At 47.5% G+C, this 26,892-nt stretch overlaps 1 protein-coding gene across 2 annotated transcripts in view; it reads right to left on the reverse strand.

Moving 5' to 3' along the window:
- The window catches only part of STK32B (serine/threonine kinase 32B), a 383,574-nt gene that overhangs the window by 69,473 nt on the left and 287,209 nt on the right, over nt 1–26,892 (reverse strand). For both annotated transcript variants that reach the window (XM_042251641.2, XM_004009989.6), the window contains exon 5: nt 5,617–5,654. In XM_042251641.2, coding sequence (XP_042107575.1) covers nt 5,617–5,654 — 38 coding nt within the window. The remainder of the gene's footprint in view (nt 1–5,616; nt 5,655–26,892) is intronic.

Raw genomic sequence — 26,892 nt, forward strand, 5'->3', positions numbered from 1 at the left:
CCCTTGGCATTGGCACTTTTTATAGTTCCTAGGTGATGTGCAGCCATGGCTGAGAAACACTACCCTAGCCTGTGAGGTTCTTGACCACAGGGGCTCTGTGTCCTTGGGTCACGTGGCACAATGCCTGGCCTATGGCAGGTCTGCAAAATAAAGGAATCACTTTTTTGCATACAGAAGAGGAAAAAGCTACAGCTGTCTCTTGGTATCTTCAAGGGACTAGCATCAGGACCCCCATTGATACCAAAATCTTTGGATGTTAGAATCCCTTGTATAAAGTGGTGTAGAATTTACCACTTGGGCACACCTGCCCAAGTTTTTTCAACTTTTAATACCTAATACAATGCAAATGCTATGTAAATAGTCATAAATACAATGTATATGTTATATAAATAGTTGCCAGCCTTGAATTCAAGTTTTGCTTTTTGACATTTTTTGGAATTTTTTTCCCCAAATGTTTTTTGATCTGAGACTGGCTGAATGTGAGAACGTGGACCCCTCAGATGCAGAAAGCTAACAGTATACGGTCAGTAAATTTGAACAAGAGCCTTTAGTGACACTCAGGGAAAAATGCAAGCACTGCCCTTCTGTCTCTGACTCCCAGTTCTTTGCCCATTTTGAGGGAAGTCAAACTCCAATACTTTGGCCACTTGATGCGAAGAGCTGATTCATTTGAAAAGACCCTGATGCTGGGAAAGATTGAGGGCAGGAGGAGAAGGGGAAGACAGAGGATGAGATGGTTGGATGGCATCACCGATTCAATGGACATGAGTTTGGGTAAACTCCGGGAGTTGGTGATGGACAGGGAGGCCTGGCGTGCTGTGGTCCATGGGGTCACAAAGAGTCAGACATGATTGAGTGACTGAACTGAACTGAAAGCTCTCCAGTGATGCTTTCAAACTGTGGTGCTGGAGAAGACTCTTGAGAGTCCCTCAGACAGCAAGGAGATCAAGCCTAAAGGAAAGAGTCAATCCTAAAGGAAAACAACCCTGGGTATTCATTGGAAGGACTGATGCTGAAGCTGAAGCCTCAGTACTCTGACCACCTGATGTGAAGAGCCAACTCACTGGAAAAGATCCTGATGCTAGGAAAGATTGAAGGCAAAAGGAGAAAGGGGAGGCAAAGGATGAGATGGTTGGATGGCATCACCAACTCAATGATCATGAGTTTGAGCAAGCTCTGGGAGATAGTGAAGGACAGGGAAATCCTGGAATGCTGCAGTCCATGGGGGTCTCAAAGAGTTGGACACAACTGAGCAACTGAACAAAAATAACAAGTTCCGCATGTTAAAGACCAGCACCCCTACTTGTGCTAGTGACTCCTTTTCTATGAGCATCTTGCAGATGATTGCATTAATCTCTTTCCCCATCTTGGGATCCATCCTTCTTGGGATGCAACTTGGCAGTGCCCAACCCCCCAGCTGGTTGGGCCTTATGACTTGCTTTGCCCACTGAGATGGCAGCAAACGTGACACAGGCGGAGGCTGAGTGATTGGACTTTCCCTGCTCCTTCTCCTGCTCTGGCCATACAAGGTCACATGGGGCTGACGTGCCAGAGGATGACCCATGAGCCGCTGGGCTGAGCTGTCTAGTCAACGAACCAAAGTCATGGTGTACCAGCAAGCAGCCAGGTGAACCCCAGACGTCGCAGTGAGCACAGCCAATGTCACTGCAGCTGCCTAGCTGACCCTGTTGGACCTCAGTCTTAGGAGCAAGCCCTGCCTAGGAAAGCTTCTGAGACCTGTGAGCTTAACTGGATGCATGTTTGTGCCATTATATTCAGGTGGCTATTCATCACCCAGCATCACTGTACCATGAGAAAAATTAAATGCAATCCCTTCCCCTTCTCCCTACAGTTTAAATTCCCGATTTCCTCAAGCACTTTGCCCTCAGCCCTAAAGCACACTCAGCTCTTCTCCTCATACTACTCTAGCATGCTACCTTTTCCTTCAACTTCCTTTTACCTCCAGGAATGGTCTCCTTCGGGCTTCCCAGGTGGTGTTAGTGGTTAAGAACCTGCCTGGAGACATAAGAGACATGGGTTCGATCCCTGGGTCAGGAAGGTCTCCTGGAGGAGGGCATGGCAACCCACCCCAGTATTCTTGCCTGGAGAATCCCATGGACAGATGGGCCTGGCGGGCTTCAGTCCATAGGGTCTCAAAGAGTCGGACACGACTGAGCGACCTAGGATGCATGTGCCATCTCTCTGCTTTTGCTGTTAGCCAAGAGAGCTCAATCTCAGAGGAGAATTAGGACCCATTCTAGGAGACGAATCCAGCCTGGGGAACAGGAACGCAGTGCAGACACTGGGGGAGCAGAGCCTTCCATAAGTCTTGGATTTTGTGTAACCAGCAGATCTTGAACATTTTTAATAAAAATATAAATGCAGTTATTTAATTATGCTTATGCTTCATTGTAAACACAGCAACCAACTTGTCCTCTGAGAAAACGTTTAATGAGATTCATCAGCAAACTCTTTAAACAGGAACACACAGTTATCTGTTTTGTAAACTTTTTTTTAATGCAGTTAACAAAAGGCTAAGGAGATCCAATGTACAGAATGGTGATTGTAGCCAATAAGACTGTATTGTGGAGTTGAAATTTGCTAAGAAGGTAGATCTTAAATGTTCTCACTATTCACACAGTAAAAATGCAACTATGAGTGGTGATGGATATATTAATTACCTTGATTGTGGAGTTGATTTCACAATGTATATGTGAATTAAATCATCATATTGTACACCTTTTAAAAATCACATTGTACAATATATTGTACTACATATATACAGTTTTTATTTTCCAATAACACCTCAGTAGAGCTGGAAGGAAAAGAAAGGCAACAATGACTAAGAAAGAAAAAAAAAAAAAGAAAAGCTAATGAGATTCTATCTGCTGTCATAAATCAGAGAAAGGAAAACCATGGTCACAGCCTCCTCTCCTGTCCTTCTCTCCTGGGGAGGAGACTTGTGTTTTCTGAGAATCTCTGCTCCTGACTTTCCTTCTGCACTTTCTGAAAAGGCACCCACTGGATGCTGAAGCTTAAGGAGGGGAGGGTATCAGCCACTCACTCGTTAGTATGAAATAGTGTTCAGTGCTCCGTTCCCACACCAAACTTGATAAAATAGGAGCTTAGAGAAGAGAGAGAAGGGTCCAGTAAGAGGTGCTTGGGGAGTGTGTGGAATGCTGCAAAACCACAGCTCAGGGTCAGAACTCTGTATAAGGGGATGGTGAAGGACAGGGTGTGGTGCTAGAGAAGACTCTTGAGAGTCCCTTGGACTGCAAGGAGACCCAGCCAGTCCATTCTGAAGGAGACCAGTCCTGGTGTTCATTGGAAGGACTGATGTTGAAGCGGAAACTCCAATACTTTGGCCACCTGATGCAAAGAGCTGACTCATTGAAAAAGACCCTGGTGCTGGGAAAGATTGAGGGCAGGAGGAGAAGGGGATGACAGAGGATGAGATGGTTGGATGGCATCACCGACTCAATGGACATGGGTTTGGGTGGACTCCTGGAGTTGGTGATGGACAGGGAGGCCTGGCGTGCTGCGGTTCATGGGGTCACAAAGAGTTGGACACGACTGATCGACTGAACTGGACTAACAGGGAGGAAATCTGAAAAACAGGAAAGGGCTGAGGTGGAGAGGTGAGGCCAAGTGCAGAAGGGGAGGAAGGAAAGGATGAGTGCAGATCCAGGAACTCAGGAGCGAGGGAACGCAGAGAAGGCGGTGTGAGCTGTGGCCCGAGGCTATAGCGTCGGGCAGGAACTGTGGCATCAGGCAGGCCCAGCTACCCCACGGGCTCCCTGAATCTCATTTCTTTGTAGATGAAGCGGCTGAATTATTCCTATTGCCTGGTGTTCCTGTCTTGATTTTGCTTTCCAGAAGGAAAGCTGCCCAGGGCCTGAAAGGTCTTTGTCCCAAAGTCTCTCTCAGTAAGTAGGCATGGCTCTGAGTATTCCAGCCAGAACCCTGCTTCCCAGGCCCCTGGCTTCCAGGAAAGCCCTGCCCGGGGTCCTGCATCACTCAGCCTGGGCCTCTGCTTGCCTCCACCTCACCTGCTTCCGTGGTCTGAGCAGAGAAAGGGTAAGGGAGGCTGAGTCCTATAAGCTAACACAGCCCTCATGAGCACCTCTTATGTCTCGGTGCTGGGACAGCAGCTGACCTTCACCGTTTCGTCTTAGACCTTCACTGCCCTGCCAGGTGGTATTACTTCTGCTGTGTGACCTGCCCAAAGACACACAGCTAGTTGGGGGACCAGCTGAGACTCGGGTCTGGGATTCCTGACTTTTACATACAAACTGGGGACTCTGATTTGCATCCTCAGCTCCGCCCAGTTTTCCCTGGCATCCTGAGCTTATTCTTGCCCTTCCATCAGGAGCCCAGGGATTTCAACTCACTTCCCCAAGGCATTTGGTCTGGTTTTAGCCTCTGGTGTGAGATTGGAGTGCTGACAGTCCCATCCACCATTCCCACTCTGCTTCCCAATACCAAGGGGTTTACACAGTGAGGTAGGATTCCCTGAGACACACGAGTCCTAGAGAGGCTCCGAGTCAAAGCGTCAGCCTGCGTGGAGTCGGGGAGGGAGGTCTAGCACAGCCGTGTGGAAGAGTCGACAAATTCATCTCTGGATGATTCAGCAGCATCTCATGGATTTTTCCCCACCTGCTCACTCCAGCCCACCCTCCCCCAAACCCTTGAGGGATTAGTTCCTGTAAGAACATCAGTGAATTAAGTCTTCAAGTCCGCCATGATTGGCCTTGGCTTTACATCCAACGGCAGCTATATATTGGCAGTGGACTGCAGTGGACTGTCCATCATTGCTGAGTTGTACCCTGGACTCGCGGTCCTAACTTGGTTGGATACCACATTCCAGGAGTTGACTCAGAACACCGAGGCCCAGGTTCTCTAAAGCAGGGTCCGTCCTCTGCTTCTTACCAAGCCCCCCAGGGGGATTCTGATAAGACCAGAGTCAGAAAGCCACTGACAGGGAACTATCTCCATGGACCAGCAGTGTCAGGCTTAACTGGGAGTGGGGAGAAATGCAGAGTCCCAGACCCAACTTAGTCTACTGAATCAGTTTAAGAAGCTGCCCTGACTCCTCATGAAAGCTTGAGAAGCCCGGGTGAGGAAAGGCTTTAGCGGATTACTGATGATTGATGTCCAACTCACCAGGCATACTCTATCCCACTTGATCCCATGACAGTCGGGAATGTGGGTACAGTTTTGACTGTTATACCAAGGAAGACACAGAGGCTTTGAGAGGTGAGTGTGAGTGACTTTTCTGAAGCCCTTAGATTCACAGGCCGGGGGGCAGGGGTGGGGAGACTCAAAGCCTCCAACCCTGTCTCCCATTCCCACTCCTGCCCTGTCATTCTCACACCAGGATGTGAACAATGAGGTCTTTGGATGCGAAACCTTCAGATACGTTGGTCTGTTGGACTGGACTCACCGCGGCAGGACACAGACCAGAAATTTACACAGGTGTCCACTCAGCAGGATTGAAACAAAAAAGGCTTTCTAGTCAACCCTAAAATCCAACTCACCAGGAGCCGCCCCCACCCCAGATTCCCAGAGCCTCAAAATTGCCACTGAAACAGTCTCTAGAAAACGTAACAGGCTTACCATGTTCGTCCAGCAATATGTTGTCTGGCTTGATGTCTCTGCAAGAGAAAACAGAGAAGCTGAAAATAGGATTCCTTGAGTGTATGGAGGAGCACATGTCAAGCATGACAGCTGGGGACAAACACCTGACAACACCCAGTGTGCTTGCCTCTCCCCCGGCCTGAAGGCTCAGGCAGCAAGCAGGACAGTTGTTATTATTACAAAAGCAGAGCCCCGTGTCCTTGCTTTCCTTTTCTTTTCCTGGAACTGCAAGCAGATTGTGTGAGTATATTTTTTCCTGAATGTTTTAATGATGTCTGGCCAGTTGACTCCCAGGAGTGACTGCTCACTGAGCCCTGGGTCTCTTCAGTGAGTACAGACACTTTGCTTCCTGGTGGAATTTAGCCCTCGCCCCTCAGTACGTACTAACCTCCCAGGTTTAATGGCCTTTGTTCCATAGACCTGGGAACTGCAGCTCTAGGAGGGTCAGTAACTTGTCCGGGTCAGAGATGGACCACAGTCTCTGCTAGTTTTTGTACGATCTCAGGAGATGGGACATTTATTATAAAGAAGTGAATGGAGCATGCATTTCTAAAATCTGTGATTTTAATATGGAGCTTCGGAAAGCACATGCATGTTCATGAAGAGTAAATCAGGGTTGAAGGTGTCAATTTAGTTTCTTGAAAGATCACACCCAGCAATCAACCAGTTTTTGCAGTTTGTGAGCTTAGGAGGGTTTCTACATTTTTAAAGGATTATAAAAAGCAAAACAAGACACATGTGCAGCACACAAAGCAAAAATGAAAAGAAATGTATAACACACACTGATGTGGCCCTCAAAATCTGAAATAGTTATTATCTGGTCCTTTTGGAAGGCTGCTGATCCCGTTTAGGGCCTGCCTGGTGGCTCAGATGGTAGAAAATCTGCCTGTAATGCAAGAGACCCGGGTTTGATCCCTGGGTCAAGAAGATCCCCTGGAGAAGGGAATGGCAACCCACTCCAGTATTCCTGCCAGGAGAATTTCATGGACAGATGAGCCTAGCGGGCTATAGTCCATAGGATTGCAGAGTCCAACACAACTGAGCGACTAACACTTTCACTTTTAGGGTAACACAGTGGGCCATGTGCAGCAAAATCTGAGCTAGGCAGTTTCTGAAAAGTTCAGCTCTCCTCATCCTTAAAGCAAAGGGCTCCCAACTCCAAGCTGTGTTTTTAAAGGCAGGGGCTTTGCTTTCTTCACTTTTTGCACTTCCAGCATGGTGCTTGTAACCAGCAGACACTGTCAGAGAAAAACCAGGACAGTAGTTAAAGCACTGAAGATAGATTTTATCCAACAGCAATCACCAAAGGGGAAAAGGGATCTCAGCATAGAACTGGGCTTCATTCCAAACACAGTGTGGACAAGTGGGAATTTGAAGCTGAGGAGGTAGGGGTTGGTGGATGGAAAGTCACTAACTTTTCATCAGTATTCTTGCTGAGGGCAGCCAGGGCATCAAACCACTTGGGGGATGAGCAACCTGATCAGAGAATGATGAGTTTGGGAGGACAGTGGATTATGGCTAAACCGACTTAGTGAAGGTAACAGTGAAAGTCGCTCAGTCACATCTGACTCTTTGTGACCCCATGGATTATATGGTCCGTGGAATTCTCCAGGCCAGAATACTGGAGTGGGTAGCTGTTCCCTTCTCCAGGGGATCTTCCCAGTCTGGGGAACAAAGTCTGGTCTCCCACATTGCAGGCAGATTCTTTACCAGCTGAGCCACCAGGAAAGCCCAAGAATACTGGAGTGGGTAGCGTATGCCTTCTCCAGCAGATCTTCCTGACCCAGGGATCGAACTGCGGTCTCCTGCATTGCAAGCAGATTCTTTACCATCTCAGCTATCATGGAAGCCCCTAAACTGACTTAGTAGGTTTTTACTAAGACTGGACAATGCAGAAACCAACATGGAAGTCCAAAAGATGAAGCCCAGTTTCAAAAGAACTCAGAAGAGCCTGAGCAGAGATTTAGAGAGAAGAGAATCTTTATCAACACACAGGAAACAGGGAAGAATGAATGTGAGATACACAGCCTTGGAGAAACTGATTTGACACTTTCAGCTCTGATTTACCATTAGCAAGCACACACTTTCCAAAGTGTTGTATTAAAGCCATAGATTTTAGAAATGCAAGCCCCACTCACCCATTTAGAGTCAATGTCAAATCCTTTGAGACTAATGATAGCTTTCTTGGAAATAAAAAGTGACTGCTCCAGAGTTTATCAAATAGCAATTCTACCTGAAAACACAACGTGGTTATTTGGAACCATATGAGGCAATGTCTGCAGCTTTGGGGAAAGAAAGAGACACTCAATCCATATATTAAATTTTCATTTTATTGTGACTTTTCCCACCATGAATATTGATGGGCATTAAACCAATGAACTCCATGCTGTCAAGTTCACCAACATCCCTGGTGAACAGAGGTGAGTTGTTAACGGAGCCCCCAGGGGAAGGATGAACTTGAGAATGCACACAATTAAAACAAAAGGCAGAAGACCTGGAGTCAAGTGTTTGTGGCTCAAATCAGCAAACACTTGGCCCCTGTCTGGGGCCTACCCCGGGAGTGTTTCTTCAAGAAAGGTGAGAAAAGGGAAAATAGATACTTGTTAAGAATGAAAACAGCAGTAAGTGTGAAGGAGCATCCTTTCTTTAAGGTGTCACTGGACTACAGTGACCTTGTCTGGGGCCTGGGGATCTCAGAAGAGGTGGCCATGGACCAGAAGCCTGGACCCGAACGGCTGCAAGGTCCTTGACCCAAGCTGCTGCCTCCCCTGATGCTGAGCGTGCCCTGTCTTGGGTTTTCTGACCACCTCTCTCCAGTCCTTCCTTCTTCATCCTTCATCTCCTCCTTCAGTCCCTTCCTTTTCCTTCTGGGGACATTCCTCAAAGTGCTTCCTCCTGGCAGATCTGGGCAGAGAGCTTGACCTGCAGAGGCTCCAGACATAGTCCCTCCCCTCCAGAAGCTCAGACTCAGTGGGAAGGGGAGGGGAGACACGCAGGTGGGAGGCTCAGAAGCCATAGTACAGACTGGCCACGAAGCCCAGGGAAGAGGGAACGGCCGGCCAGGGATCGCATGGACCAGTGGGGACCAGGATGGCAGAACCAAGAAAAGATGGGGCAGTGGTGGCAGGCCTAAGGAGAGGTGACTGGTATAGGTGGGTGAATAGCATCCCCCCAGAATTCAGAATACTTAGGACCTCAGAACGTGATGCTATTTTGAGTCACGGCCTTTGCTCCTCCAAGGAATTAGTTAAGGATCTCAAGATGAAATAACCTTGAGTTTGATGCTGTCTGTTATCTTAGAAAGGAGAGAGGGGTTTTGTCACAGACACAATGGGGAGAAGAGGTCAATGTCTAGACAGAGGCAGAGTCTGGAGTGATGCAGCCACAAGCCAAGGAGAACCAGCAGCTCCCAGAAGCTGGAAGAGGAAGGCAAAGATTCTCTCCCAGAGCCTCTGGGGAAGGGTGGCCCCACGGGCACCTGAATTTCAGCCTTCTGGCCAGAACTGTGAGGTCACAGATTTACATGTTTTGAAGCCACCGATTTTGTGAGAATTTACTGCAACAGCCACAGGAAGCTGCATGCCTAATGGAGCAGAAGGAGAGCTTATGGAGGAGGTGGGTCAATGTCAAGCTCCAACCAGAGTCCCTCAGTGACCATGGTGTGACCTTGGAGAGGACCACCGTCCATTAGAGCCCATCAGAAGGTCCCTGTTTGTGGTCTCTTACATCCTGAGGACCAAACAAGGGCAGAGGTATGAGTGACTTGGCTTTCTAGGTGGCGCTAGTGGCAAAGAACCCGCTTGCCAATTCAGAGGACATAAGGGACACAGGGTCCTTCGATCTCTGGGTCAGGAAGACCCCCTGGAAAAGGAAATGGCAACCCACTCCTGGAGAATCCCCATGGACAGAGGGGCCTGGTGGGCTACAGTCCATGGGGTTGCAGACTCGGACATGACTGAAGGCACTTAGCACGCACGAGTGACTTGGTAGACTAGATCCCGCGGCTCCAAGGAAAGAGGGTGTTCTGTCTGGGCGAGTCCTACTCAGGAGCAACCTGCCTGAGTCCCCACGCCTGCACCTCTTGCTGTTGGGGTGAACCCCCTGTACCTCGGCTTCCCTTGTGGTGTGGACAAACTGACACAAGCTCTGCATCGGCTCTCGGCACACAGGGGAGTCAGTGATCCTCAGGCATCCCCTCCATGGTCCCTGGGGCCACGACAGTGGACAGGACAGAGCCAGTCAAATGGAGCTCGCTTCTAGGAGGGGGACAGGAGTGAAAAATGGACACGACCCCAAGTTGGGACAAGTACTCTGAGAAGAACAAATCAGGGTCTAGAAAGGAGACCTGCTTTGAGTAGGCGGCCATGGAAGGGCTTTCAGAAGATGTAGCATCAGGTTGACATCTGAATGGCAGGAAAGAGAAAGTCTGATATGACCCAGGAGCAAGCTCTCATTTTGCCAATGAAGGCACAGAAGGCTGAGAGGGTGAATGGTTTAAGCCTGTGACATCCATCCAGCTGAGGGGACAAGACAAGGTGGCAGGGTCATCCCGATGATTGCAGGCTATCAGACTCATGCTGGTGGGCCTGAATACAGGAGCCTCCCTTGCCGGCCATCCTGTGGGAGCAACTACATGACAGGGGACTACAGGCACTTCTAGAAACTGAGTGTCAGCAAGGAAACAGGGACTTCACTCCTGTAGCCACCAGGGACAGAAGTCTGTCAACAATCAGGAGACCTTGGGACAGATCCAGAAAGATCCAGAAAGGAAGGCATCCCAGTGGGCTCCAGGATCGAAGGCTTGTGACACCCTGAGCAGAAGGGCCAGCTAAGCTGTGCACCAACTTGTGACCCCTGGGAAACTGAGGAAATAAATGTAAAAAACCTCCCCTTTAGTAGAAATTTGTTCTGCCATGATAAAAGACTGCTACGAGAGCTACATGACCTTGGGCAGCATCCTCTGAGCCTCGCTTGCCTAATCTGGAAAATGGGAATGATGGTTCCTGTCTGACAGTGGCTGGGGGGTGTATACACAGAGGTGCTATCATGGGAGGCTTAGTGGGGCTCCCGGTGCACAAGCAGTGCTGAAATAAACAACAATGAAGGTTCTATCATTGTTCTTTAAAGGGAGCTTCTTAAGCTTTTACAAAGTGAATTAGGTATCTTTCATAGGAAACTCACCAGGCAGACTTGCAAAGCCTTACAGAGCAGCCAGGAGCCTGAGTCATTCAGGATTTAATAAGAATAGCATTTATGGGCAAAGCATCTTATCGGAACCTCTAGGTTAGCGGGTTCCAGGGCCATTTCCTCCGGTTCTGCTTTTCACATTGATTGTATCTCAGCTCAAGCACGTCATCCAGCTGAAAATCAGCCCTTGTGTTTGGAAAGGGCATCAGAAGCACTGTGTGGATGGGTAAGTTTGCGACGATGTTTTCTGAGGACAGACCCATAATTTCAGAGCTGGGCAAAATGATGCTTTGATGGAAAGTGTGCTTGCAAAGGCTATAAAACCCGGTTTTGCTTTTGAATTATCCCCCAGCCCTCCAATAAAACAAACCATAAAATGTCAGCCGGGCTATTTAAAAAAAAAAAACAAAACAGCACAGAAATGGCTCTGATTCAGACTGCAAAAAAGGGCCATGGGGACGTATCTGCACATGTCCCTTTGCTGGGGGTCTCTGAGTGTCTGCAATCTTATGCAGCAATAAAGACAAATGAAAACCTGCTGGAAAAGGAGCCACGTCTGTGAAATGAACATCTGTGGATATTTACCCCTAGGGAAAGAACGTGCTGTTGACATCATGGAGGAGGAAAGGGAGATGGACAGGAGAGGCCATGTTTCTATCCCAAATCTGCTGGTCCTGAGGTCTTGGCACAACGCCCAGGGTAGAGTCTTAGTTTCCCCATCTATAAACTGTATAATAACATGTACTCCAGGTATTCATGGTGAGGATTTGTTAGCGTCAGTTGTTTTCATTCTGCTCACTGTTAAAGCACCCCCAAGAGCGTCCCAGGTGACTCAGTGGTAGAGGATCCGCCTGCAATGCAGGAGACGTGGGTTTGATCCCTGAGTCTGGAAGCTCCCCTGGAGAAGGAAATGGCAAGCCACTCCAGTATTCTTGCCTGGAGAATCCCATGGACAGAGAAGCGTGGTGGGCTACAGTCCATGGGGTCTCAAAAGTATCTGACATGACTTAGCGACTAAACAGCAACAAGGTACCTAAATCTACATCCTAACTATTACAGGAACTTTATAATGTTCTGAAACACAGATTTGATGGTGTCATCTGATCCGGAAAGTTCTGTATTTCTTCACTGCTCTTCAAGGGGTCGCATGTAGAGCATTATAGGCAGGACTGGGGACCGGATGAAGGATGGCCAGTTCTGAACACAGACAAGACCTCTATTTGATTAGGGAGCCAACTTCAGGTTGTTAGACTTAAGAAGCAATTCTTGGCATCTTCCACCAGGCTGGCTGAGTACTAGATGTTTCTGTTCAGTGTTAGTGAGGATTTATGAGAGCAACCAGCCCAGCGCCAGGCCCACAGGGTGCAGGCTTGCGGTTAATAACGTAGGGCTGGGCTATCAGATCGGGCACCAGGGAATAGGCTGGAGGCAGTCTGGGGTTAAAATGCTGGGATTCACCTTGGCTGTGGACCTCGGTGACCAGCTGGCATCCATTCAGCAGCAAGACGATGGGGGACAGGGGCAGATGAGCTTGGTTCTCGCATTTTGGGGAAGGGCATGGACTGTCCTTCCACAAACTGGGTATCAAGTCTGCAACCAGGCATCATTATTACCAGTTAGATTTCACTTCTTTCTCTCATCTCTCCCCTGCTTCCTGTGGAAAGCGGGGGCCATGTACAGACCTCAGCCCCCAACATGTTAGCCTAAGTCCTGATACTGTTAAGGTCTGCAGTTCACGGAGACCTTCCTGTGAGCCAGGCACCCTGTGGGCAGATCACGTGGGTTTCACGAGGGGTGTGGCTTCTCTGGATCAGGTGCTATGGTGTCACTTTCTCTGTCACCTCCCTCAATTCCGACCCAACTCTGAGAGGCAGGTATCACTCACTACTTATATTTTATTATGAAGAAAGAATTATTTACAGAGGGTCAAAGGTCACATGTCAGTAAACAAGACTCATTCTCATCTTGCCTCTAGACCAGTGTTCTCTGCCTGGGGGAGAAACTCAAGAAGAAAATGAATTCGAGTACGAGAATCTCAACTAGATAGTACTAATTCAAGGAGCGGGGTTATAATGAATATCTGATTTGATAAATAAAATTATGTCACTTGGATTTCAGGATATGTTTCTTTATTAAAACATCCAAGTACAAGGTTGTATTTCTTTTTTCAGTTCAGTTGCTCAGTCGTGTCCGACTCTTTGCAATCCCATGAATCGCAGCACGCCAGGCCTCCCTGTCCATCAGCCACTCCCGGAGTTCACTCAAACTCATGTCCATCGAGTCGGTGATGCCATCCAGCCATCTCATCCTCTGTCATCCCCTTTTCCTCCTGCCCCCAATCCCTCCCAGCATCAGAGTCTTTTTTAATGAGTCAGCTCTTCGCATGAGGTGGCCAAAGTACTGGAGTTTCAGCTTTAGCATCATTCCTTCCAAAGAACACCTGGGGCTGATCTCCTTTAGAATGGACTGATTGGATCTCCTTGCAGTCCAAGGGACTCTCAAGAGTCTTCTCCAAAAGCATCAATTCTTCTGCGCTCAGCTTTCTTCACAGTGCAACTCTCACATCCATACATGACCACTGGAAAAACCATAGCCTTGACTAGATAGACCTTTGTTGGCAAAGTAATGTCTCTGCTTTTCAGTATGCTGTCTAAGTTGATCATAACTTTCCTTCCAAGGAGTAAGCATCTTTTAATTTCATGGCTGCAATCACCATCAGCAGTAATTTGGGAGTGTTTTATCCAAAATAAAAAATAAAGTCTGACACTGTTTCCACTGTTTCCCCATCTATTTCCCATGAAGTCATGGGACCAGATGCCATGATCTTCATTTTCTGAATGTTGAGCTTTAAGCCAATTTTTTCACTCTCCTCTTTCACTTTCATCAAGAGGCTTTTTAGCTCCTCTTCACTTTCTGCCATAAAGGTGGTGTCATCTGCATATCTGAGGTTATTGATATTTCTCCCAGCAATCTTGATTCCAGCTTGTGCTTCTTCCAGCCCAGCATTTCTCATGATGTACTCTGCATAGAAGTTAAATAAGCAGGGTGACAATATACAGCCTTGACGTATCCTTTTCCTATTTGGAACCAGTCTGTTCCATGTCCAGTTCTAACTCTTGCTTCCTGACCTGCACACAGGTTTTTCAAGAGGCAGGTCAGGTGGTCTGGTATGCCCATCTCTTTCAGAATTTTCTACAGTTTATCGTGAACCACACAGTCAAAGGCTTTGGCATAGTCAATAAAGCAGAAATAGATATTTTTTCTGGAACTCTCTTGCTTTTTTGATGATCCAGCAGACGTTGGCAATTTTATCTCTGGTTCCTCTGCCTTTTCTCAAACCAGCTTGAATATCTGGAAGTTCACGGTTGACGTATTGCTGAATCCTGGCTTGGAGAATTTTGAGCATTACTTTACTAGCATGTGAGATGAGTGCAATTGTGCAGTAGGTAGTCTGAGCATTCTTTGGCATTGCCTTTCTTTGGGATTGGAATGAAAATTGACCTTTTCCAGTCCTGTGGCCACTGCTGAGTTTTCCAAATTTGCTGGCATATTGAGTGCAGCATTTTCACAGCATCATCTTTCAGGATTTGAAATAGTTCAACTGGAATTCCATCACCTCCACTAGCTTTGTTCGTAGTGATGCTTTCTAAGACCCACTTAACTTCACATTCCAGGATGTCTGGCTCTAGGTGAGTGATCACACCATTGTGATTATCTGGGTCATGAAGATCTTTTTTGTACAGTTCTTCTGTGTATTCTTGCCACCTCTTCTTAATATCTTCTGCTTCTGTTAGGTCCATACCATTTCTGTCCTTTATCGAGCCCATCTTTGCATGAAATGTCCCCTTGGTATCTCTAATTTTCTTGAAGAGATCTCTAGTCTTTCCCATTCTGTTGTCTTCCTCTATTTCTTTGCATTGATCCAATGGCTTTACTAGTCCATCCTAAAGGAAATCAATCCTGAATATTCATTGGAAAGACTGATGCTGAAGCTGAAACTCTAGTAATTTGGCCATCTGATGCAAAGAACCAACTCATTGGAAAAAGGCCCTGATGCTGGGAATGATTGAAGGCAGAGGAGAAGGGGATGATGGAGGATGAGGCAGTTGGATGGCATGATAGACTCAATGGACATGAGTTTGAGCAATCTCTGGGAGATGGTGAAGGACAGGGAAGCCTGGGCTGCTGCAGTCCATGGGGTTGCAAAGAGTCGGACACGATTTGGTGACTGAACAACAACAACAAATGGCTTTACAAAGCATCCACCCATCCCTTCTTACATAAACCCCTTTAACGGCCCTCTGGTGCCTGCGGCGCTAGTGGCCAGACTTTAGGCTTCCATATTCTAATGTCATCTCAAAATAAAAAGTGAATGCTGAGATGTAGTTGTCAAATTTTCAACCCATCAACTGAAGGCATCAAAGAAAACCAGCAAGCTCTACCATTATACTTGTACACAAAGAGGAAAAGAGGAGCCTCGAAGTTATGAGGACATAGTTTCAGAATAAGACCCAGTGCTGGAGACGTGTTTGTTACTTTTAAAAATTTATTTTATTGAACTATAGTTGATTTACAATGTTGTGTTAACTGCTGCTATAATAAATCACTACAAACTTAGTGACTCAAAGCAGATTTTCCTCATACAGTCCAAAAATGCATCTTCAGGGCTAAAAGCAGGTGTCAACAGGACTGAGTTTCTCTGGGAGGCTCTAGGGAGAACCCACTTCCTTGACTTTTCCTTGACTTTCCTCTATCTTCTATAGAGGCCTCTGTTCATTGACTGTGGCCCCTCCCTGTCTCGTCTACTGATGAATCTGACTCCGACTCCCCCTGTCTTTCTTATAAGGACATTTCTGGCTACATTGGACCCACCTAGATAATCCAGGATAATTTTCCCAGCTCATAATCCTTAACATAATCATATGTGCAAAGTCTTTTTTTTTTCTTCTATGTAAGCTATTGTGTTCACAGATTTTGGGGGATTTGGGCCTGACATCTTTGCAGGAGGGATGATTCAGCCTACACTGTGTGTGTGCTTAGTCATTCAGTCGTGTCTGACTCTTTGTGACCTCATGAACCATAGCCCACCAGGCTCCTTTGTCCACGGGATTCTCCAGGCAAGAATATTGGAGTGGGTTGCAATTTACTACTCCAGGGGATCTTCCCAACCCAGGGATCAAACTCGGGTCTCCTGCATTGCAAGTGGATTCTTTACTGTCTGAGCCACAAGGGAAGCCCATTCAGTCTACATCATGTCCCCTGAACTTCAGAGTTGAAGCTCTAATCCCCAGTACCTCAAAATGTGACCATACTTACAGATACAACCTTTCAAGAGATGATTAAGTTAAAATGAGGTCACTGGGGTGGCCCCAATCTAATCTGACTGGGTCCTTACAAGAAGAGGCAATGAGGACCCAGACACACACAGAGGGACGACTGTGTGCAGACACAGGAAGAAGGTGGCCATCTGTAAGAAGAGACCAACCCTGCTGACACATTGACCTTGAAGTTCCAGCCCCCAGAATCATGAGAAAATAAACTTCTATTTAAGCTGCTTAGTCTGCAGAACTCTATATGCAGCCCAAGAAAACTAATATCATCCTTATCTTACTGGACCACAAAACTGAGGCTGAGAGCAGTTAAACTTTTCCTCCAGGGTCACAGAGTCCAAGATGGAACCTGGATGTACCAGTTAGAGACCCAAGACTTGATTTTAAGGCATGGAAACAATTTTTACGGTGTACACGTACTCTAGCCAGTCAGTTCTTTCTTACATCTGGCCTAAAACCCCATGGAGCAACTCAAATCATTTTCTTCTCCTTTGGGAGAGAAAGTGCATCCAGTCAAGCTATGTTTCAGGCTTGTTGTTTTTCCTTTAATCCTGCAAAGAACAAATAGCAGCATGGTTGACATTGATTAGTTCTGTTCAAATGCTGGGCCACTCCATGGGGCCTGGATGCAAACTTGGTTACTAAGGCAATTGCATTTGGCTAATTATTCCCAAGTGTATCTTGTGGAGAATTCAAGGCTCTCAGGATTCACAAACACATTCAGGGATGCGCTGGGTTCAATTAATTTCTTCATGGATGGATAAGCCTAGCAACACACCTCCCTAGACAAGGGGCTTCTTTCCTACACAGGTCAGGAAGGGTCCATGAAGTCCTCACAGAACCACCCAGATCAGTCTTTTTTTCTTTCTAGTTTCTTTAAGAATATTCGATTGCAAAGGTCTGTCCATGAATCAGTCTGTGAACTCCTCAAAGCAGGATTCACTGCAGAGCATATGGAAAACTATAAAAGGGTATAGAAGGATAGGATGCTGGCCCATGCCCTGCAGTGACCACAGGACCACTTGTGATGATGAATAAAGCTTTGAAGCCCTTTATACATGAACTCTTCTACTGCCTGGGTCTCAGTTTTCCTCATCTGTAAAATGGGGATGAAATGAAATAATGTATTTAAAGGATCTAGCTCAGTTCCTAGCATACAGTAGACGCTCAAAAAATATGACTGCTTCCTCCACCTTGACTCAGTCCTATCGCACAGGGCATTTAGAGGGAACAGGATGAAGCAGGAAGGGAGACAGAAGAGCTGACCTCAAAAATGATTATGACCATTCTGCACATATGTGCAATCACACAACTCATGAAACTCCTTCTGTATACATATGTGCTATTGTACAGCTGACAAACTCCACGCTGTAATTTGTTTAAGCCACATGACAGCCCTAGAGAATCAGCATTATTTTCTTCTTATGGACAAGGAAACTGAAGCCTCGAGAGATGAAGTGACTTCCCCTGGTCAGAGTTAAAATGGCAACAGCAGGATTTGAATCCAGCTCTCCTGATGCCCAGTGCTCTTTGCATTTCCTGGGTGGGGCAGGCACCCTGTCCTCATATCTGTGTGTATGCCATTTCACGGTCTATCACAAAGAACACACTGGGTAAACAATTGTTTGGATACTTGAGTGGGTGAAGGCCCAGCATTCAGGACTGCCTGTCCTGTGATTCCTCTTCTATTTCTCAAGGTTGGTCCACAGTCTACAGAGCTCCTCTGAGCAAGGCAGCTACTTGGGACACACCCTAGACCAGTCATAGAGTCCCAGGACAGGGAACTTGCCTTCCCACCAGCTCCAGTGGGTTTCTGATGCCTCCTGAGGCTTGAGAGCCCTGCTCTGCTCAGGGACATGATGGATATCTGAGTTGTCTGTCCCATCACACCTTCCACCACAGTGGGAGGCTGCATTCAGGGGAGGAATTTTCCAGAATTCTCAGTCTCCAATCCCTGGCTTGTAGTCATCACTTCATTAAAACACGGGGCCCCAGTAATGGGCTCTGGTTCCTTTGGGAATCAGTTAGGAGGACTGTGTTATAGCTGCTGAGTCCCGTGGGCCCCCTCAGGGGCAGGTCTGTTTGGTTTGATTGGTGTGATGAGGGTGGGGGGAGGGGAGAACCACTTCTCCGCTCACAGCGTGGATCTGTGCAGGAGGGAGCCAAGAGGGTTCATTTAGCGGGTTCTAAAGCCACCAGACACGGCAGGTACTGATCAGCTGGCAAAGGAAGGAAGCAAAACAGACGCTGACACCCACCCAGCCGCCGCGGATGGCAGGGCCCAGACTGGAACCACACATGGAGATTTCCTTTCCCTGATTTTACTAGGAATGTGGGAGGCCTCGTTAGAAAGCGGAGTTTGTGTGGAGCATTACAGAGAATTAATATTTTAAGAGTTGCTATTTTCAGGGCCCAGTCTCTCTGGAAGTATTTCATCCAAGGGAGTGTGCTGCCAAAATGTGTAAGAGTCACCAAGTTCCAGTCTGTCAACACTGAAGGGACCGCAGGTCTATCTGAAACAAACTAGCCCCGGGTCTGGCAACCTTGCTCAGCCTCAGTTTTCCTTATCTGTAAAGTGGGACAAACATCAAGTCTACCTCTGAGGGTTGTTGTGAGGATTCACTGCAATGATGTGTACAAAAGAATTAGCTCAGGTTTGGTTTATGGTGAAGTTTGAGTTAATACATCCAAAAAATTTTAAATTGCTTAATTTAGAAATAAGAAAATCTTGGATGGGAGAAGGGGAAATTCTATAGAAAGCAGAAGAACTGAGACCAGGATGAAAAGCTGGAGTCTGCTCGCTACAAGTTGCTGAGCTTTACATTTCTGGGGACAGGTTAAGGAAGCAGACCAGAGAGAGGGGTCGAGGGGCCCTCTGTCGTGTCTCCCTCTGTTCCTTCCTCCCGAGGGAAAGGAAGACACAGCCGAGAGGGAAGTTTAACAAGATTTGAAAAGGGCATCTGCATGTTCATTTTGCACGTGTTGCGCTCAGTCGCTCACTCGTGTCTGACTCTTTGTGATGCTGTGGACTGCAGCCTGCCAGGCTCCTCTGTCCATGGGATTCTCCAGGCAACAATACTGGAGTGGGTTGCCAGGCCCTCTTTCCCACCCAGGAATCGAAACTGTGTCTCCTGCATCTCCTGCATTGCAGGCGGGTTCTTTACCTGCTGAGTCATGGAGGAAGCCCCTCATTTTGCACTGTTGCTGCTAAGTCGCTTCAGTCATGTCCGACCCTGTGGGACCCCATAGACAGCAGCCCACCAGGCTCCCCCGTCCCTGGGATTCTCAAGACAAGAACACTGGAGTGGGTTTCCATTTCCTTCTCCAATGCACAAAAGTGAAAAGTGAAAGTGAAGATGCTCAGTCGTGTCCAACTCTTAGCAACCCCATGGACTGTGGTCCTGCTTTTAACTCCAGTCATGTAATTCTTAGGCTTTTCTGCAAGGTGGCTTTGTATCTTCATGCTGTGGTTGAGAACTTGAGGCTCAGAGAAGTCAAGAAGCCCGCTCATGGTACAAAGGTCCCTGGTGTCACCATCATCATTACCACCATCATCAACATGTCATCCTTATCACCACCATTATCATCGTCAACATTGTTGTCACCATCATCATCATCACCACCCTCATCACCATCTTTATTGTGATCATCACCACCATCATCACCATGGTGATCCCCACTAGCCTGCCCTCTCCACCCAGCTCTCTGTCCCATCACCCAGGATACATCTTGCACGGCAATAACACAATGTGAATGACCACATTTACTGTATGTTTTCTTTTCACTCCTTGTCTATCCTTAGAAATAAAGAAAGAAAGTGCTAAGTCATGCCCTACTCTTGTGACCCCATGGACTGTAGCCCACCAGGTTCCGCTGTCCATGGGATCCTCCAGGCAAGAATACTGGAGTGGGGTGCCATTTCCTTTTCCAGGGGGAACTTCCCGACCCAGGAATTGAACCCAGATCTCCCGCATTGCAGGCAGATGCTTTACCATCCTAGCTAAGAGGAATGTAATCTCCACGAGAATAAGAACTGGCCTGAGTTTTGCCCACTCTATTTCAAGTAGAGAGCAGTGCCTGGCACATAGTAAACTCCAAAAGCGCTGTGGAAGGAGTCCATGATTACCCAAGATTCCATTGTCAGAAACTGCTCTTACTTTACATTTTTTCACCTTAATTAATCTTCCCAATTACCCCTCAGGAAGGACAATGATTCCCATTTGATGGATGAAGAAGCTAAGTCAGAGTTTAAGTCCCTGTATACACACAGAGAGAGGGAGAGGGGCTGGGAGAGGATGCCTGTAAAGTCATCCTCATCTTAAACATGAAACTTTTCTCTTTATAACATCAGTTCACAAAATTGGCTTCCCTGGTAGGCTCTGCTGGTTAAGAATCCACCTGCCATGCGGGAGACCTGGGTTTGATCCCTGGGTTGGGAAGAGCCCCTGGAGAAGGGAAAGGCTACCCACTCCAGTATTCTGGCTTGGAGAATTCCGTGGACAGTACAGTTCATCGGGTCACAAAGAGTTGGACACGACTGAGCAACTTTCACTTTCACCCCACTTTCATTCACAAAATCAGGCAGAGCATTAGTATTAATACAATTCCTGTTTATCTCCTAAGCAACCCCCTTCCATTTCATAGCATTACTTCTATACAGAAGTTTGGCCTATTGTGTTTCTCTTGGTAGCACTGGAGAGGTTTGGGAAGGGGTCGGAAGGGCCGTGTTACAGCGAGGAAGTGAGGACCTTGGATTAAACATAAGGGGAAGAGACTGGGGTGTGCATGGCAACAGGGCCAGGGTTGCTCTGATGCAGCCCACTCTGTTCTATTTTCTTTTTATCTGTTGAGTGAGGAGAAATGAAATAGCTCACAGCCAGCTGCAGGATAGGTCTGGTTAGGGGCAGCTTCACCAGAATAATAAACATATTCAAACTGTCCCCAGGAAAGAAGCAGTGGCTCAGCAGATGCCTCACACATTGAACATGGCCCGGTGATTCGAGTAGCCTCACGTGTATGTGGTTTCATCACGTCCTGTCTCAGACAATGGTGGCTCCAGCTGTGGTCCAGGCACTAGTGGCAGCAGCCCTGGAGCGTGATCCTCGCTGTTATTAGCAACAGAGTCACCTCTACAAAGATCCCCAAGTTTCACCACACACACAAGGGGAGGAATACCTGTCCTGCCTCCTTGGAGACCTCAGGCAGCTGCCTTGCAGTGGGGCTAGGATCTAGAGGTTATATATGCTTGAGTTCCCAAGGATGCATCAGAGGAACCATCAGCCTTTGGTACAGTCTGCTTGTTGTTGTTGTTCAGCTGCTAAGTCATGTCTGACTCTTTGCCACCTCATGAACTGCAGCACGCCAGGCTCCTCTGTCCTCCACCATCTCCCGGAATTTGCTCAAATTCATGTCCATTGAGTTGGTGATGCTATCCAACTATCTCATCCTCTGTCATCCCCTTCTCCTCCTGCCCACAACCTTTCCCAGCATCAGGGTCTTTTCCAATGAGTTGGCTCTTTGCATCAGGTGGCCAAAGTATCAGAACTTCAGCATCAGCCCTTCCAATGAATACTCAGGATTGATTTCCTTTAGGACTGACTGTTTGATCTCCTTGCAGTTCATGGGACTCTCAAAAGTTTTCTCCAGCACCACAGTTCCAAGACATCAATTCTTAGGCACTTAGTCTTCTTTAGGGTCCTACTCTCACATCTGTATATGACTACTGGAAAAACCATAGCTTTGACTAGACAGACCTTTGTTGGCAAAGTGATGTCTCTGCTTTTCAATACACTCCATGTCTAGCTTTGTCATAGCTTTTCTTCCAAGGAGCAAGTGTCTTTTAATTTCAGAGGCTCCTTCATCTGTTACAACAACATACCGCATATGGGTCAAGGAGGTGGGGAGCTTAACACACAGAAATTTAGGTTCTCACAGTCCTGGAGACTAGAAGTCCAAGATGAAGGTGTGGACAGGGTTCATTTCTGGTGAGTCACTCCTCCTTGGCTTGTAGACGGCTGTCTTCTTGCTGTGAACTCACCTGGTTTCACCACTCCTTACAGGTCTATGTCCTAATCCTCCTCCTCTTAAAAGGACACCAGTCATGCCCATTAGAGCCCACCCTTATGATGGATCTTAATCATCTCTTTAAGACCCTATCTCTGAATACTGTCACGTTCTCGGGTATTGGGGGTTGAGATTTCATTATATGAATGTGTGGGGACACAATTCGGCTCATAACAGCCTCTCATGGGGTTATGTGAAAAGAAAGAGACCCTCTTGGCCTCTGGTTGGAAGGTAGGAGGATGGGCCCCCTCTAGAGATGGTTATTGGGAAATAGAGGTCCGGGAAGAGCCAGCAACCCTGAAGTCAGAGGGTGTATGTGGTCGGCATAAGGAAGAGGCCAGAGGGTAGACTGAACGATGGAGGTAAAGGATGTTAGAGAGTGCGGGGACCCTGTGACGGAGTCAAGGGGACTCTGGTGAAGGTCTGGGAAGAAAGGAAATGTGACAGGCACAGATGCTGGTGCCACAGGTCTTGGAGACCTGGGTTTGAATCAAGCAGCATAAGAATATCCACTCATAGAATCCCAATAAATGGTTACTCTCAACCCCACCGTTATCACTGACCAGCCATGGTGGGGAGGAGGGAGCCTAATTCAGGGCTAAATCCTGAGGTTTCTTCCCTCCCGTGCAGTGCTCCCTTCTCCCCAGCCACTGTGTTGACCCCTGAAAGCTCTCTGAGTACCCACTATCTGCACAGTCCAGAGCTGACCAGGGACTTTACCTCTCTACATAGAGCCTGTGGCCAGCTCTCAGCCACACGCCTGGGCAGAATTGTCACTGCTTTTGTAGGTGAAGCATTGTCTGCATGAGGAAGGGGGGGGCAACATGCCAAGGTCACGCCAAGGTCAACAAGCTAGGGAGGCTCAGAAGCACCAATGACACCTGGAGCTTTGGGATGGGGCTCAGGAACATTCCAGTCACAGCTCCATGTGCTGGGCCAGTGTTTCTCAGAGAAGTCTCCATCAACTCCATCAAAGCCACTACCAGCAGGCTTGACTAAATTAAAATGCAAACACCCACCACCCAACACAGGACATCAGACTTTCTGGGGAACTGGCTGGTGGTCTGCTCTGTGGGTGCTGACCTGCACCCTCAAGGTTGAGGACCATCATGATGATCTTTGGTTTTGTACCCTCTCTACCAATTCCTTCCTTGCCCACGTTCCCTCCCCACTCAGCTAGCATTTCATAAAGCATGTGCCATCACCAGTGTTTTGACTGCTTAGTTCAGGAGCTGCATGGAAAGCACTACACTATTGGACATTTCAGTTTTTGCTTCATTCTCCTGATCAAGAAGAGGGTCAGCCTGGTACTTTGACCATCTCTCCATCACTTGCTAATTCCATCCTCTTTTTAATACAAAGAAAGAGAGGGTAGGACTCAGCTCACACTTTTGGTTGAGTTTTGTCATATGATTTTGTTTCATTGATTTTTCTTGACAGTCACCTTCTATTTAAAGCAAGTGATATTGGTTTGCTGTTTCAGATATGAACTAAAAGTCCTTTAAAAGGAATGCATTAAATGAAAGAAAAATCAATTGACAAAAAAAAAAAAAGGGAAGCATTTGGCTGGTGGTATGATGGGGCAAATATTAAGAGGGCATTTTGTGGATCTGAAGTTGGGAATCCTGTCTCAAAGCTGTCTGTCAGTTTGGAAAGTGATCTGAGCTGCTAAAGCTTACCAAGACAGGTTCTTCATGCTTTAGCCCTTTGGTAGCTATTTTAGGTTTGAGAGCTCTTTCTTATGCCTAAATGGAAACAAAAATGTGAATTTTAATGGTGAAATATAAGGATCAGGTATTTTTGAATTTGAGGGCATTTCTAGGTGTATCACATCACATAGATGTCTGGTGACCCCCTGGAATCAAGACTGATTTGGTAGATAGAGCAATACAGTCCTCTCCAACAGTGTAAATGTGCGGAGGGCCAGCAGGGGGCACAGGGGCCAGGGGTGTATCAGGGGAGCAGCCCCTTCTTAGGGTGGAAGGACTTGGAGCAGACTTCTTGGAGCTGAGGACCCAGGAGAAGCAGCAGGGGCCCGGGCCCCAGGCAGACTGGACATGCCCTGGGCAAGGGAGAAGGGGCTGCCGGGGCACAGTACAGGCTGGATGAAGGGGTGGGCGACACAAGGCAAGTGGGGAGGTGGCTGCAGCGGGTTAGGAGGAACAGGGCCACTGGGGTCTGGGCTTTTTGAAGAGACCAGGAGAAGCCCCTGGAGAATTTCTAACACAGTGGGAACTTGTTTCTTTACCATTTGAAAGAGACCCTGCTGGACAGCTTGGGGAATAAAGAGGGAGAGAAAGAAGGTAGGGAGACCACCAGGAGGGCTATAAAAAAGCTGGGAGGAAAGTGATTGAGTGTGGAGAGGAGGCAACAGATGCTGGTGGAGGAGAGGTGGAAAGTAGAGGGTGGAAGGTGGGGGTGAAGAATCCAGGGTTGGGGGGGGGAATCCAGGAGGAGAGGTGGGGAGGGAGATGGAAGGAGAAGGGGTGGGAGGTAAAGAATGGAGGCTGGAGGGACGGGAAGGGAGGGAGATGAGGGAAGGATGATTGCAGATTCTGACCAATAACTTTAAAAGGGGTTCAATACGCCTGGGGCCTCTGCTTCTTCCAGACTCATCTTCATCAACCTGAAGCTGACAAGTGGCCATGTTGGTGAATGTTCCCAGGGATCTGTGTGTCCTTACGGAGGAGAAAAGAAGACAATCTCTGACAGTGTCAGCCTCTCCAAGACAAGTAGGGTCCTTGGCTCCTGCTAGGGCTTCCCTAATAGCTCAGTTGGTTAAAAAAAAATCCATCTGCATTGCAGGAGACCCCAGTTCGATCCCTGGGTTGGGAAGATCCCCTGGAGAAAGGCTACTCAGTCCAGTATTCTGGCCTGGAGAATTCCACTGGCTGTATAGTCCATGGGGTCGCAGAGTCAGACACTATGGAGCAACTTTCACTTTCACTTCATTGGGCTCCTGCCAGTGCTGATTGGGTCCCTCTCTCTCTGTTCTCTGACGGCAGGTGGGGAAGTGATGAGAGGGAGAGAGAGAGAGAGAGAACACGGCTTTGTGTCTTCCTAAGTGTTGTAGACACTGCTCTGGAGAGAAGCGAGGGAGGCAGTTTGGGTGCCAAGGGGAGCTGTGACATCAGACATCCCTCCTTGAACCCAGCTGGTGTCACTTGCTCATTTTGTGACCTGACCTAACTTGGTGATGTGAAGTTTCTAAACTTTGCTTACTTGCAAAGTGGAGGCAACAATTTCTCTCTCCAGGGAGTGCTGTGAAGCCTAATGTGATAATAAATAACAACAGGGCACCGAATGCTGGAGGAACATGAAGGAGAAAGCGGAGCTGAGTTAGGAGTGAGGCTGTAGGAGCCTGGGGAGAGTTTGGGGGAGGCATCAGGACTCATTCCAGTTAGGGCGAGGGCCTTGGTCCAGTCTCACTGCAGTGCGAGGATGCTGCAAGGGTGTAGCAGAGAAGAATAAACCTGACTCCAGTACTAGATCTATTCCTTTAGCTCTCATCCTTGCGCTCTGCAGCCTGTGCTGAGTCATGCTGGCTTGGCACCTTTGTCAACGAATGCTACCTGTAGCTTGAAATACACATGATAGGGCATTCTCAAGGTTCTGACCTTTATAGGTATAACACTTTTCCATTAATTGTTGTTGTTTAGTTGCTCAGTCGTGTCCCACTCTTTGCGACCCCATGGACTGCAGCATGAGAGGCCTGCCTGTGCTTCACCACCTCCCAGAGCTTGCTCAAACTCATGTCCATTGAGTTGGTGATGCCATTCAACCATCTCACCCTCTATTGTCCCCTTCTCTTCCTGCCCTCAATCTTTTCCAGCATCCGGGTCTTTTCCAGTGAGCTGGCCTTTCAAATCAGGTGCCCAAGCTATTGGAGCTTCAGCACCAGTCCTTCTAATGAATACTCAGGGTTGGTTTCATTTAGGATTGACTAGTTTGATCTCCTTGCTGTCTAAGAGACTGTCAAGAATCTTCTTCAGTAACACAGTTTAAAATCATCAATTCAGCACACAGTCTTCATTATGGTCCAACTCTCACATCCATACATGACTACTGGAAACACCATAGCTTTGACTATACAGACCTTTGTTGGCAAAGTGATATCTTTGCTTTTTAATACTAGAGATAAAAAGTTGCAGAAAAGACAGTAACATTTGTCTTGTTGGAGGATCATGGTGACCAGACCCATGTGGACAGCTGCAAGAACAAAGGATTCAGCACTAAGAACTTGCAATAACCAGCCATACCCTCTCCCCTCTTAGTAGAAAAGAAGCCTGAATTCTAATTCAGGGTAGATGGTTCTTTGTGATACTAGTCCACCATCTTCTTGGTCTGTTTGGCTTTCCAAATAAAGTTGTGATTCCTTGCCCCAACAACTCATTTCTTTTTTTTTAATATAAATTTATTTATTTTAATTGGAGGTTAATTACAACTCATTTCTTGATTTATTGGCCTGTCCTGCCGTGAGCAGAATGAGCTCGTACTTGGTTGACAAGGGTTTCCAATAGGGGAGGGACATGGTCTGAGTTACATTTGTAGAAGATGGCTTGACACTTTCCGGTAAACATGGGGAATTGACAAGATGCATTCGGATCATTAGAATGCAAGCACCAGGTGGACAAGTATGGCCGTGTTTCTGCTCACGGCTTTGGAAGAGCGCCTG

Source organism: Ovis aries, chromosome 6 (assembly GCF_016772045.2).
Source record: "Ovis aries strain OAR_USU_Benz2616 breed Rambouillet chromosome 6, ARS-UI_Ramb_v3.0, whole genome shotgun sequence".
NCBI classification, from domain to species: Eukaryota; Metazoa; Chordata; class Mammalia; order Artiodactyla; family Bovidae; genus Ovis; species Ovis aries.